The 15,765-nt window shown below is 37.5% G+C and overlaps 1 protein-coding gene across 6 annotated transcripts in view; it reads left to right on the top strand.

The window, feature by feature from the left end:
* Positions 1-15,765, top strand: part of DNM3 (dynamin 3) — a 392,696-nt gene that overhangs the window by 165,486 nt on the left and 211,445 nt on the right. For all 6 annotated transcript variants that reach the window (XR_009551586.1, XM_060197877.1, XM_060197878.1 and 3 more), the window contains one exon: positions 9,305-9,418. Coding sequence is in view for 5 of the 6 variants with exons in the window: in XM_060197877.1 (XP_060053860.1) it covers positions 9,305-9,418 (114 nt within the window). In the remaining variant the exon portion in view is untranslated. The remainder of the gene's footprint in view (positions 1-9,304; positions 9,419-15,765) is intronic.

The following is a 15,765-nucleotide window of genomic DNA, read 5'->3' on the forward strand; positions in this document are numbered from 1 at the left end:
TTTATTTCCTTTTTGTTACCTTTGTTGTTTTTATTGTTGCTGTAGTTATTATTGCTGTTGTTACTGATGTCGTCGTTGTTAAGATAGGACAAAGAGAAAGAGAGGAGGGAAAGACAGAGAGGGGGAGAGAAAGACACCTGAACACCTGCTTCACCGCTTGTGAAGAGACTCGCCTGCAGGTGGGGAGCTGGGGGCTTGAACCAGTATCCTTACTCTGGTCCTTGTGCTTTGCACCACGTGCGCTTAACCCTCTGTGCTACTGCCCGACTCCCACAATCTTATGTGATAGAAACCCACCGACAAAAAATAAAAATAAAAATAAATAAAAGAAATAATAGTGGTCTGGGAGGTGGTACAGTGGATAAAGCACTTGATTCTCAAGAGTGAGGTCCTGAGTTCAAGCCCCAGCAGCACATGTACCAGAGTGATGTCTGGTTCTTTCTCTCTCTCTTCCTATCTCTCTCATCAACAAATAAATAAAAATCTTTAAAAAAAAAAAAAGAAAAGAGGGAGTCCAGCGGTACCACAGTGGGTTAAGCGCAGGTGGCGCAAAGCATAAGGACTGGCGGAAGGATCCCAGTTCGAGTCCCCGGCTCCCCACCTGCATTACAGTCGCTTCACAGGTGGTGAAGCAGGTCTGCAGGTGTCTTTCTCTCCCCTTCTCTGTCTTCCCCATTTCTTTCCATTTCTGTCCAATCCAACAACAATGACAAAAATAATTATTACAACAATAAAACAACAAGGACAACAAAATGGAATAAATAAATATTTTAAAAAAGAAAAGAAAAAAAGAAATAATAATAAAAGAAACCCACCGACAAGACAGACGGTCATCATTATGAGTCCTCATTATGACTATAGGGTTAAGGCACCTGTTCATCACACTCATCCAGGAAAGATTTTTGGACACTTTCTTGAATTAAGCATGTCTCTGAGTAGTGCAGGCACTCACACCTGCCTTCCTCTGTCAGAGCAGGCTCTCTGTGGACAAGTTTGTCACCAGATGAACAGGGGATGGGCAGTCTACAGTTCCTGGCTTGTCCTGGGAACCAATATGAAAAGATCCTTTATACCTCTTGGGGCTGAATGAGGGAGGAAACAGGACACATTTATTTTATTTTATTTTATTTTTATTTATAAAAAGGAAACCCTGACAAAATCATAGGGTAAGAGGGGTACAGTTCTACACAATTCCCACCTCCAGAACTCTGTATCCTATCCCCTCCCTTGATAGCTTTCCTATTCTTTAACCCTCTGGGAGTATGGACCCAGGGTCATTATGCAGAAGGTGGGCAGGTCTGGCTTCTGTAATTACTTCTCCGTTGAACATGGGCGTTGGTTGGCAGGTTGATCCATACTCCCAGCCTGTCTCTCTCTTTCCCTAGTGGGGTAGGGCTCTGGGGAATCAGGAATCCAGGACACATTGGTGGGGTTGTCTGCCCAGGGAAGTCAGGTTGACATCATGGTAGCATCTGGAACCTGGTGAATGAAAAAGAGTTAAGATATAAAGCCATATAAATTGTTGACTAATTATGAACCTAAAGGCAAGAATATTGCAGATGAAGATCTGGGAGTCTCCATTTTGGAAAAAACTAGTAAGTCTATTTTAGGTATATTCCAAAGGGCCCATGATTATACTAGTTTTTTCCTGAGCCTGACTTCTGATATGCAGGTGAACCCAAGTTATTGCCTGGGGAGATGATGCCATGGCTGGAAAAAGGGCTACAAAGCTGGATCAGGGAAGAGAGTAGCTCCCAAATATGGGAAAGATGTATAAATATTGTTGTCTGTAAACCCCATCGATCTTATCTGGGGCCCATAATCAGTTTAGGAACAGGACAGCTTTTTGGCCCCCACCCCCACCCTTTCTCTTATTCACTTGGGTTTTATGGCTAAGCCAGTGGTTGACCAAGGATGTATTTACCTCCCTTTGGAGGGGAGAATCAACAGTTTTTGTTGTTGTTGTTGTTGTTGTTTGTTTGTTTCCTGTTCCTTCTGTCTTGAAACCACACCTTCAAAACTCAGCATGGATCCTGTAAGCTTCCTCCAGGTCTGACCAGTTATGGTCAGAGGGCTCTGAAATGCATCAAAATAGTACACCAGTCACATTCACCCATGGCCAGTCTGTATCCCAGGTTAAATGTTTCCTTCTTATTTTATTTCCTGGCCCCATTATATGGATCACAAAGCCTGTTAGAGATTTTGAAATGATCAAATGATGGCCCTAACATATTCTGTTATATTATAGTCAGTAGTGAAATTTCATCAAAATAGACATGTCTTTACTCCTACTACTATGGACTACTCAGAAACAAAAATGGACAGGTAACATTCCCATAGGCATTTATAGAAACTCAGATATATCTTACTTTCATGGCATTAGCCAAGTAGTTCTCTTGTCCCAGTGTATTTGGGGTTCCTTGTGCAGCTGTACTCCATGCTGACTTGTATAAGAGGACGTGTTATTTGTGGTTATGCTCTCACATCCACCTAACTTGGTAAATAAAGCCAAGAGTGGGCATCGAGGATCCTAATGCTTAGTCTTTTCTTTTCCTTTCCTTTTTCTTCCTTCCTTCCTTCCTTCCTTCCTTCCTTCTTTCCTTCCTTCCTTCCTTCCTTCTTTCCTTCCTCCCTCCCTCCCTTCCTCCCTTCCTCCCTCCCTCCCTCCCTTCCTTCCTTCTTTCCTCCCTCCTTCCTTCCCTTTCTCCCTTCCTTCTTTCCCTCTTTCCTCCTTTTCTTCCTTGTTCTCTTTTTTTCTATCATCAGAGCTTCACTACTCTGGGAAAACTTTTTCATAGAGAAATAGAGAGAGAGAGAGAGGGAAAAATACAACACCAAAAAAAGCTTCCTCTACTTTGGAGGGGCTGTGCTTAAAGCTGAGTCATGTGCATAACAGAGCAGGTACACCTCCTAGGAGAGCTATCTTACCAGCTCAACTTCCTCATCTTTAAGACAGTGATATCAGCCTACAGTCATATCCTCAGACCCCATTCACAGATGTGGCCAAGGACCACAGCATTGCAGGGTAGCTGTGAGAGGGGGACATAGAGAGGAAAAACTTTCCTGGGTCTGGCTTTACCTGGCCAACTATCAGATTATTACTATTTTCTCCCTAGTTGTTGGTGAACTTACAGATTAATTGGAGGAAATCTCTACCTTAGTGGTTAATTTAGCCCGTTTACACTATGGGAAGGCTACCTCTTCATATTGTCTCAGAGAAGAGTGCTTGAAACATTGTTGACTGTTGCAAAGGCTAGGACAGTGAACTGGTGGCCACCTTGATTTGACATAAGTTGTGACATACCTTCCTCCCCTGAGCAGCAAACTCAAAGCCTATGATGTTCGCTTTCCTTTTGTATTCTGTTCCTGCCTCTGATTGCATCATAGTTTGTTCTAAAAGTCTAAGGAACTCAAGGAGAGTTTAATCTACCTTTATAATTATCTTTTCTGCACAAGGTATTTAACTTTGTTGTATATTTATTTTTACTGAAATAACATTAGTTTACAACTGTATGTGTTTTAGGAGTACAGGTTTATGACTTTTCAAATCTAGGTTACTAGTTTACATGCCTGATTTACACCAATTCACAATTCCTACCCCCTTCTCTTCAGGTAACCATGAATTTGGTCTTATATTTTTTTTTTTAATTTTAAAAAATTATTTATTTTACAGCATAGAATGACATAATGTAACGTAACGTAACATAACACATAACAAAAAGCTTACAGCTTGTTGGGTATTTTGAATCTTATTATGTTAATGAAAGTCATATCCTAACTGAGAAAGCAAATATTATTAGTAGTTCAGAATCCCTATTATAGAAACTAACCCTTTGTCAATCTAACTTTAATAACTCTAAGCAGTACAGGTTACTTCTTTTTTAATTTAAAGAACTCACTTTATTTTTATTTATTTGTTTTCTTTTAAAAATATTATTACTATTATTATTGATTTAATAATGATTGATAAAACTGTAGGATAAGAGGGGTACAATTCCACACGTGTCCCACCACCAGAGGTCCGTATCTCATTACCTCTATTGGAAACTTTCCTATTCTTTATCCCTCTGGGAACATGAACCCAGGATCATTATGGGGTGCAGAAGGTGGGAGGTCTGGCTTCTGTAATTGTTTCTATGCTGGACATGGGCATTGGCAGATTGGTCCATATTACCTTACTTATTTATTTTAACCAGAGCACTGCTTAACTCTGGCTGATGGTGGTGCGGGGGCTTGAACCTGGGACTGTGGAACCTCAGGCATGAGGGTTTCTTTGCATAACCATTATGCTATCTACCCTCCCACCCAGGTTGTTACTACTACGACTATTACTACTACTTCTCCTTCTCTTCCTCCTCCTCCTTCTTTCTCCTTTTCCTTCTTCTCTTTCTCCTTCTTCTTTTTCTTCCTCATATTTTTTTTGTTTGTTTCTGTGTACCTTACACCCTCTTCCCAGGTTACAGTTCTTTTTGTTTCCCTTTAAATTTTTTAAAATTTGTATTTTTATTTTCACCACTCCTATCACCAAAGGTCTGTGTCCCCATAGATAACCACTATAGTTTTCCCACAGTCTTGAAAAATAGATTGAAATTTTGTTTTTTTCATATTTGTATACTCAGTTGTCTGTATTCTGCATATGAGTGAAATCATTCTGTAGTTCTCACCACCTCTTTTACTTGCTTCACTAAGCATAATCTTCTCCAGTTCCATCCACTTTATCCCAGAGGACATAATACCACTTTTTTTTTTTTTTCTGACTAATACTCTATTGAGTATATGTCCCATAACTTTTTATCCAATCATCTGTTGAAGGGCATTTTGATTGTTTCCAGGTTTTTGCTACTGTGAATAAAGATGCTATAAACATAGGGGTGCATATATCCCTTTGAATCAGTGTTATTATATCTTTTGGGTAAATGCCTAGTAGTGGAATTGGTGGGTCATATGTCATTTCCAGTTGTATTTGCTTAAGAATTCTCCGTACTGTTCTCCATAGTGGTTATACCAGTTTACATTCCCACCAGCAGTGTAGTAGAGTTCCTCTCTCTCCACATCCTCTCCAACACTTATCTTTTCTTGTTTTATTGATGGAGCCCATTCTTACAGGTGTGAGGTGGAACATTTCTCTGATGATGAGTGAATTGGAGCATTTCCAATATGTCTGTGGACCATGTGTATTTCTTCTTTAGCAACCCATCTATTCATATCTTCTGCCCACTTTTTTTTAATTGGGTCATTCTTTTTCTTTTTGTTGAGCTATATTAGTTCTTTATAGATATTTGATATTTTTAAAAATATTTTTTATTTATTCCTTTTTGTTGCCCTTGTTTCATTGTTGTAGTTATTATTGTTATTGATGTCATCATTGTTGGGTAGGACAGAGAGAAATGGAGAGGGGAGGGTATGACAGACAGGGGGAGAGATAGATAGACACCTTCAGACCTGCCTCACCACTTGTGAAGTGACTCACCTGCAGGTGGGGAGGTAGGGGCTCGAACCTGGATCCTAAGTGCTGGTCCTTGTGCTTTGTGCCACCTGCACTTAACCCACTGTGCTACTGCACGACTCCCTAGATATTTGGTATTAACCACTTGTCTGAAGTGTAGTTTATCTTTTTTCATTTGCTGTGTTTCCTGTTTATTCTTATGGAAAGCTTTTAAATTTGATATAGTCCCATTTATTCATTTTTGCCCTGCTCATGGAGTGGAGTCTCCAAATACATATTTAATGTTAAGGTCCTGGAGTGTTTCACTGATGTATTCTTTGGTTTTTGTTTTTTTTTTAATATAGTTTCAGGTCTAATATCCAGATCTTTGATCCATTTTGAGTTAATTTTGGTGCATGGTGTTAGGTGGTGGTCTAATTTTGTTTTTCTGCATGTGGTTGTCCAGTTCACCCAACACCATTTTGTTAAAGAGACTTTCTTTTCCCTATTAGACAGTTTTGGCCCTTTTATTGTATATAATGTGCCTATACATGTGTGGATTTAGTTCTAGGCTCTCTATCTTGTCCTGTTGGTCCCTATATCTATTTTTGTTCCAATACCGTATTATTTTAACTACTGTTGCTTTGTAATATAAACTTAAGTCAGGAATTATGATGCCTCATTTATTCTTCATTTTCCTCAGGAGAACTTTTGATGTTTGTGGTTTTTTTTATAGTTCCATACAAATTTTTGGATACTTTTTCCAATTCCCTTGAAATATGTCATTGGGATTTTAATTTGAATCTATAGATTGCTTTTGGCAAGATGCTATTTTAATGATATTTATTCTTCCAGTAAATGGACAGAGGATGTTCTCCCTTGTTTGGCCTTATAATTATAAAGTTTGCTTTAATTTTTGTCTTACTTATTTCATTTGCTTGTTTATGCAATATTTTAAAACCAGTTACCATGCTGTACATCACACTTCTATGGCTTACATGTATAACATTTGTATGCCTTCACCTATTCCACTCTCTGCACCTTGTCCCTTTGGCCACCATCAGTCTACTTTATATACATATTAGTTAGGTTATTTTTAGATTCCACATATAAGAGAGATTGTGTGCCCTTTTTCTTCTTCTGCCTGACTCTCAATAACTTAGCATAATGCCTTCAAAGTCCATTCATGTTGTTGCAAATTGCAGGATTCCATTCTTTTTATGACTAAGTGATAGTTTATTTTCCTTAATTTTTTTTTTACTATTATTATCATTAAAATAATTTTTTTTTGCCTCCAGGGTTATTGCTGGGGCTCGGTGCCTGCACTATGAATCCACTACTCCTAGAGGCCATTTCCCTCCCCCCTTTTGTTGCCCTTGTTGTTGTAGCCTTGTTGTGGTTATTATTGTTGTTGTTGATGTCGGTCGTTGTTGGATAGGACAGAGAGAAATGGAGAGAGGAGGGGAAGACAGAGAGGGGGAGAGAAAGATAGACACCTGCAGACCTGCTTCACTACCTGTGAAGCAACTCCCTTGCAGGTAGGGAGCCAGGGGCTCGAACCGGGATCCTTACTCTGATCCTTGCGCTTTGTTGCACCACATGCGCTTAACCCCCTGCGCTACTGCTCGACCCCCCCCAATTTTTTTCTATTATCTTATATTTATTTATTGGATAAAGACAGCCAGAAATTGAGAGGGGGAAGGAATAAAGAGAAAGAGAGATAGAGAGGCACCTGCAGCCCTGCTTCTTCACTTGTGAAGCTTTCCCCATGTAGATGGGGACCAGGAGCTTGAATCTGGGTCCTTGTGCACTGTAGCATGTGTGCTCAACCAGGTGTGCCACGACCCAGCCCTATGATATTTCATTTTCTTTTATCCATTCACTCATTGGTGGACATTTAGGTAGTCTCTGTAGTGTTGTGGTGAACCAGGAAGGGAGTGAATATATATATCTTTTGTTTTATTTGGATAAATGCTCAGAAGTAGGATAGCTGGGTCATATAAATTTATGTTCTTAAGGTTTTGTTTGCTTGTTTTTTGTTTTGAAGAAGCTCCATACTATTTTCCAGAGAGGCTGCACTAATTTACATTCTCATCAAGGTTTCCTTTTCCTCCACATTCTTACAACATATATTTCTTATATTTTTCATGATAGTTCATGCACTTTCATGATTATTGATGCCAAACACTTTTTTTTGTACCTAATGTACCTAATGGCCATCTGCCTGTCTTCTTTGAAAAAAAAAAATCTTTTCAGACCTCCTACCTATTTTTCTATCATTGTGTTGTAGGCATTCTGTATATTTCTTCTTGTTGGTTTACCCATTTTATATATTATGTTATGAGTTCTTAGTACTCTCTTAGTACTTTTCAAATTACTGATCACTATTTCCTGGATTGACTTATGTCTAAGTAAGGTAATTAAAGGGTTCACAGTGGTGGAAGTTAACAGTTGTTTCAATAGTATTTTAATCCCTGAGTTGGAGCTCAGTGATTTAAAGGCCTCTTTTTTTCTTTCTCTGTAGGCTATGGGAGCCTGAGGGCTTCTAAACTATAAGTAAGCTTCTTAGCTTAATCACTGACTCCTGACCAAGAGATAAGGCAGGGTGTGGCAGAGATAGTCCAGTGGTTATGCAAAGAGACTTTCACAGCCCCACAGCTATGCCACGGAGGTATAGGTCTTCTCCTGAGTTTCCTGGTTAGATCTCTGTCCCCCAGTGTCCCTCCCTGCCACTGCTCCAGATTCTGAGGGCAGTAGCAATGGAGACTCAGAGTTGCACTTGGTGAGTCTCTGGGGAGTCTTTTCCTCCCTTCAGCTGTCCCCTTGTTGGTGGAACAGACTGGAGGTGGTGTCTCAACTGATAAACTGCTGGACTGTTACCAGCTACTTAGTCTCTCCCTAGGCTCGTCTCTGTCACCAACAATGTGAGTTTGCACTCACCGGTGATTTGGTGGGTTCCTGTAGTCGTTCTAGTCCTGTCTTGTTGTGGTCCCAGGTGGTTTCCTTTGGTATTCCTAGTTGATCCGGGAAACAGCATTCTGTATATATATATTCAGAGTATTAAACCTTAATAAGATATATAATTTGTGAGTTTCTCTTCCAGTTAGTAGATTGTCTTTTGATCTTGTTGACTATTTTCTTGTTGTTGTGCAGAGGTTTCTTTCATTTGCTACTGTCCCACTTACTTGTTTTTGCTTTTATTGCCTGTGCTTTTGGATTCAGCTCCAAAAAAGAAAAAAGAAAAAATCACCAAGACTGATGTCAAGTAGCTTACCATCAACTAAGGAGAAAACTCCAAACTTTTAATTTTAGCTTATTGTTCCAGCTTTCTCTCCCATTAAGCTATATTCAGGGATGCAGAGCTGTTAATGAATTAATTCATTGGCTTGAGTTTCTTCTTTTCACCATTTGGTGGCTAGTCTTTGGTGGAAACCCAGATGAGAGGTAAACCAGACAAACAAACAGACCAGTGGGATGAAAGGGAAAAGAGACAGTGGGTACGGAGAGACTATTGTTCATCCAATCAACAAAATATGTTCTAATTGCAGCAGCAGTGCCATAAATAGGCCTGACACATGCCTGCAAGCCTGCCTTATTTTGTTGCTGTCTATTTCAGTTGCTCTTTACCCACCATCCATTTAAGCCCAAGCTTTTAAGTTTCTTCATTTGATGGGAAAGAATTTCCCCCTGGTTTTTTTGTACTTTAGAAAGAGAAATTATCCTAATTAACTTAACAGAGATTGAATTGAGGCATGGGGGCAAGGCTGTTCTTATTATACTGTGGATCTTATTTTTTAACTTCACCTCATAAAAGTCCCATGTGCTCTGCACTGACTCATGTGAAACTAACCTTCTTGGCCACTGTATGTTTTCTTATAGGTGATCCGAAAAGGCTGGCTCACCATCAGCAACATCGGCATCATGAAAGGAGGCTCTAAGGGATACTGGTTCGTGCTTACTGCTGAAAGCTTGTCCTGGTATAAAGATGATGAGGTAAGCTACAGGGAATAACAGAGTTCTCTTTGAAAGTGTTTCTCATATATCTTCATGGCACCAGTGAACTCTTTTAGTAAGAGTTTAAAATGTTTGTTTCAAGAAGCACCATTTCTCTTTTTTTCATAGATTTTTAATTTTACCACATTCCCCTCAAATTTTTTTTGGGTGTAATCATGTTTGTTTATGTAAGTTAATGGAACTACTAGTGGGAAAATTCCTTCTTTGCAATACCAGGGTGGTATTAATACAGTGAAAATAATTTTCATTAAGTATTATGTTGAAAAGACTCATAGAGCATCTTGAGAGCAGAATGAATAACACTGATGCTGCGTTATTAAAGCATTTTGGATTGCTGTGACATCTACCTCAAATGACAGGCTTTTGAAAATGTCCAAATCAGTTGTCAAGTGAGTCCCAGATCACTGTTTATACAAATACTTTTTTTTTTGTTTGAAAATTTGATATCTGTGTAAGAACATGAGTTACAATAGTTAATGGTGTTCTGGTTTATGTTAAGGTGTTAATAATTTTCAGTATTGTGAGATTTCTTGTTAAAATCTGATGGCTATAGAAGAGCAAAAAATACTGTATCAGGTGGGGGGTAGATTGCATAATGGTTATATAAGGAGACTCTCATGCCTGAGGTTCCAAAGTCCCAAGTTCAGTTCCCCTCACTATCATAAGCCAGAGCTGAGCAGTGCTCTGGTAAAAAGAAATATATATATATTCAGTCTTTCAGAGTTATCAAAGTGCTATAACATGAAATGGGGTAGATGCTAAACTATGTTTTATGACTTTCAATAGCTCTGCTCTGACCTAAGAAGTTTTTGGTATTTATAATGCAGCATGCAGACATGCCATAAATAATAATACTCAGTGATAGCTAAACTATTTACAGATGAAATTATCTCTATTATTTGATTATAAAGACGTGCTTAGAATTAAAAGTCTTTTCTTTGTTAGTTTGTTATTTTTTGAGAGTGCTACAAGTGCCTTTGTCAGTTGCTGGAGAAAATTTTCACATCCTACATAGTTTTATCTGCTTCCAGATAAAAGCACAGTCACATGATGAATAAATTCCAATGATCAGCTGATTATCACACCATTTTCTTTAGTAAGGGAAAATCTAATTTCATAGAAATGTCCAAAGAGGTGGGTGGGTGAAATAGCATAATGATTATTCAAAGAGACTCTCATGTCTGGGGCTTTGAAGTTCCTGGTTCAATCTCCCACACCACCATAAGCAAGAGCTGAGCAATGCTCTGATAAAAAAAAAAAAAAAAAAAAAAAGGAAAAAAAATCCTTAGAAGAAAAGTCTTTGCTTGACTTTGTATGTCAGATATGTCACTGACTTGAAATATGGACTAAGTTGCTGAGAGGGGCTAACGATTAGCAATGGTTCTTTCTTGTTCTGGTTGCTGGCATTTCCTTGTGTTTCTGCAGAAAGCTGCAGTGTTGAAAGGCCACAGTTTTAGAAGCTTTATGTTGCCTCTGTAGATACAAAAGTCAGTGAATGGACTTTTGATTTTATGCCAAATTGCTATTTATTTCCAAGAATTTAGGTGATCATTTATGCATGTTTAAATATATATTGATTTTAAAGCCTTGATCAGTCATTTTCTGTCGAAAGCAATTGACTTGGAGGATGGGGAGACAGCATGGAGGTTATGCCAACACTTTTATGCCTGAGGCTCTGAGGACCTAAATTCATTTCCCAGTGCCACAGTAAGCCAGAGTGGAGCGGTGTTCTGGTCTTTCTCTCATTAAAATAAATAAATAAAATTGGGAATCATAATAGCAATAACTAATGTTTTCTATATACATTAATATGTAAATTATGTATATTATAATACTTAGTATATAAAGTTACTATATATAAACTATCTGTATACAAATAAACTCTTTTATTTTACTTTATTTATTGTCTCTGGGGCTTGGTACTTGGTTCCTTCCTTCCATCCTACATTCCTTCCTTCCTTTCTTATCCTTCCTTCCTTCCTTCCTTCTTTCCTTCTTCTTACTTTCTTCCTTCTTTATATCTTTTCCCCTTCATTTCTGAGAGAGAGGAATTGAGAGGGGAGGGGTCAATAGGGCGGGAGGGGAGAGAGAGAGAGAGAGAGATTTGTAGCACTGCTTTACCTCTGGTGAAGCTTCCTCCTTCAGGCCCAGGACCAGGACCTGGAGACTTGAATCCGGGTCCTTGTCCATAGAAATGTGTACGCTCTAACAAGTGTGCCACTGCCTGGACCTTACAAATAAACTTATTTAATCCATGTTACAATACTTAAGAACGAGTGCTATCACTTACCCACTTTCAGATGAGTAAACTTAAAATAAAAACAAAGCTTTTTATGTCCACCTTTTTATTATTCCTTGTTAAATAAATCTAAGTGCTCACTCTACTTTTTTGGTTGGTAAGTTAGGTTCTTGTGCTTTGTCCTCATGATCTCTGTCTACATCTACCTCAGCACTTTGGAAATCCCGTTATATGATAATTTATCTTTTTTAGTCAAGCGTGGCCCAAGACATATCATTCAGTTAGTTATAGAGTCATTCATTTATTCAATGGCAAATTTATGCTCAATATTTCATAGAGGGTTTCCATATTTCTTTCCAATGGCTGCTAACATTCTGCTTTTTTTTTTTAAATTAATGAAGCTGCTATGTTTTCATTGGCATCTATTTGGCGGTTGAAGAAATAGCTTTTTATATCATGTGAATATATTTTTATATAGGATTTTATTTAATTCATGGTAGATCTGTAGTAAATATAAGTGATATATGACAGACACTTGTGATTGAAAAGTAATGAATCATATTGTTTTCTGAGATGACATTAATTGAACAAAAGTCCCTACAGACCATGTGCTTGGTGCGGTGAGAATGTGAAGTGGAGGGGTTTTCAGTCCAGTGTTGGGATAAGTCATTTATTGGTCTTTTCACTAATTAAGTTGAGACCACTGCTGGTCAGAGCACCTCAAAGGAAGCTAGAAGGACTCTATGAAATCTTGTATGAATAAATGCTCTATAAACTTTTAAAATGAATTTCACAATTTTTTTGTTGATTTAACATGGGTTTACATTGTTAGAAGATTTTAGGAGTATTGCTTCGTGTGTGTGTGTGTGTGTGTGTGTGTGTGTGTGTGTGTGTGTGTGTGTGTGTGTGTGTGTGTGTGTTGTGTGTGTGGGTGATCACCAAAGTTCCAGTGTCATTATACCTCAATTGACTTCTAGACAGTCTACTTATGATCACGAAGGGGCTTTACCCAAACCTGGCTATCCTTTTATGTCATGTTTAAGCATCCCAAACTGTGGAATTCCTTACACTAGTGACCCTGGACATGTTTCTAGCTGTTAAACTGAGTCTTTCTCTTCGAGCTTCTGTTACAGTGAGCATAACCCTAAGGCCAGGGGTTGAATCAAAGAAAGAAAAATACCTCTATAAAGATGAAAGATTTTGATCTTAACAATAACTGGAAAGTTTTGTTGTTTCTTTTCTTTTCTTTTTTTAATATTTATTTTCCCTTTTGTTTCCCTTTTTGTTTAACATTGTTGTTGTTATTAATGTCGTTGTTGTTGGATAGGACAGAGAGAAATGGAGAGAGGAGGGGAAGACAGAGGGGGAGAGAAAGATAGACACCTGCAGACCTGCTTTCACCACCTGTGAAGTGAACCCCTTGCAGGTGGGGAGCCGGGGGCTCTAACCGGGATCCTTCAGCTGGTCCTTGCTCTTTGCGCCACGTGCGCTTAACGTGCTGCGCCACCGCCGGACTCCCTAGTTTTGATGTTTTTAAGCTAATAACCATATAATAAGGCTTTACTTTTTTTTAATCCTGGTGGGCTGCCACATGAAAAAATGGTTTTGAGGAGTACACAGCTAGAATAGGGAGCTGTGAGAGTTACTTGTTGCATTAGAGTAGACAGTATCTTGGAATGAAGTGGACTGATGGCCACTGATAGTAAAAAACTGACATAAACTGTGGGAAGGGAGGTGGCTCTGTGGTAGAGCACAGAACTTGTGATAGAGCACAGAACTTGCAAGCGTAAGGTTGAGTTCTAAGTTTGATATTCAGTTCTCCATATGACAGAATGATGCTTTAGTTCTCTATCTCATTAAGATAAATAAAAATAGGTGTATCTTCTAGATATTGACATGAATGGACACTTGTACAAAGTACTAAGTGAGTCTTTTAAGTTCCTGCTTAACTGTAAGCCTTTTGAGATCAGGAGCCATTGTCTTGTTCATAGCTGTCCCACCATTTCCATAGGAAATGACACTATTAGATAGCATTAGGGAAATACTGGTTGAGGGAAGATGTGGTTGATCAAATAAAGGAAGAAAAGCAATGTAGTACTCATCCTGTCCCAGTATTTTAAGTCCCCAAACTAAACAATTGGGTTATAGGATAAATTTCCTGTTAACAGATATATTTCCTAAAAAATTTTTTTGTAGTTTTTGTCATCAAAGTCTAATGAATTGATTACTCTTCTGGTTATATAACTCCCTGAATTGAAGATCATTTAAGAATAAAATAAGTTTTCCAATGTTATTTCCATACTTTGAAAATAAATTTTGCACAGTTCTTGGGAAGGAATTATGTAAAGGCAAAGTACAGGGATAAATAAGAAGTTCTCATTTCAAAAGGGTTTTTAGATTTAGATAATTTTATATTTATACCCTAAGATCAGATTTTTAAGAAAGTGTTGGTGTCTATTTAAACTATCTGAAGTATAAATTTGACATGAGGAGGATATTCTGCACCAAGTGTGCTTAACTGTGCTACAGCCCGGCTCAGAGGAGGATATTCTGATCAAGGAGAAAAGAGAATTATTTTTCTTAATATCACTGAGAAATATATAAATGAAAAGTAAAATCATTGCTAAAGGAGAGTTATAGACTATGTGTAATAATAGTACATAGCCACTATCTGTTAAGTTTCTATATTCCAATATGAACATCAAAATAGTAATGGGACATTTGTAGGAAAGTAGGGTGATTCAGCAGAAGTTTTTCCAATGAAAAGAACTGATATTACTCTCTAGTGAAGAAAATATAAACTCTGTATTGAAATGAGAACATTTTTTGACTCTTAAAAATTATAGGTCTCATTTTTGTGGGTTCTTATGTTTGGATAGCTTGACTAGGAGATTATATGATTCCCTTATAGGGCTATTGCTTTAGTATTGTTTTTATTATGTAGTTGTAACATATGACAAATGCCACTTTAGTAATTGAAAACAGATTAACAGCTATCTCCCTGGATGACCAAAGTTATTAGACCAAAAAGTTAAAGAAATCTCTTCACTATCCTTCCAAGATTCTGCCGTTTCCTGCTATATTCCCAGAATGGTCCTGTTTATATGTTTTGTTGAGTTGTTCTGGTTAATAGAAACTTAGGTGTATTTTTTTCTTCTAACTTAAAAAAAGTGGTTCCAATAAATATTAAACTCGAATTCATTTATCTTTACTTAAAAAGTCTCCATAATCACAGTTGTAGTTTCCTCTTACCTTATGTTTTTAATATAGGATTATTTTATATAAACAGATCTAGATCCAGGAATTATAATTTTTAAAAGTATGTAGTATTATTCAACAAGCCATAAGTGGAATATATAAAATTTATTAAAAATACATATATGTCCAAAACTGCTTTCCTACATATACTGTTTATCCTATTTAAGGCTTTTATTAGATAAACAGCATTACCCTTCATAATACCCTTTTCTAGCGAATTCAAATATTTTGACTCCTTATTTAGTGAATTTAAATGTATAGACATTTAAATTCACTAAATAAGGAATTTTAAAGTTACTATATATATATACACACACACACACACATATATATATATATGTATATATATATATATATATATATATACATATATTTCTTTCAAGTATTTTTGAATGCTAAGTGAAAAAAAGCAAAATGTTAACCTCATGTTTTAAGGGGAAATGATTTGAAATATTATACTGAGTGCCTGACTTCAGAATGACTCTGCCTCCTCAATTTCCCTCAGATTTTGGATTTTGGCAAAACAGAATAGTCTCCTTTACCTTCTGACCTAGCCACTCTTATGTATATGTGGTGGGGGGGGCATGCTGTGCTGGACCTGCCTTGCAGACCCCAGTAGAATGTTCTTGACATGCAGTGCCATTGGTAGGTTTACTGTAGCTTATGTAAAGCACTGAAAATTAGATGAAAATATGTTAATATTCTGTGAAATATTTTGATACTCATTTGCATTTTATAATTTATGAAGTACTGCTAGAAGACCTTATTTACTCACTATGCTACTTTTGTTTAAGGTAAAAGCTTCATTGTACAATATGTTTTGCAGAAG

Source organism: Erinaceus europaeus, chromosome 9 (assembly GCF_950295315.1).
Source record: "Erinaceus europaeus chromosome 9, mEriEur2.1, whole genome shotgun sequence".
Lineage (NCBI taxonomy): Eukaryota > Metazoa > Chordata > Mammalia > Eulipotyphla > Erinaceidae > Erinaceus > Erinaceus europaeus.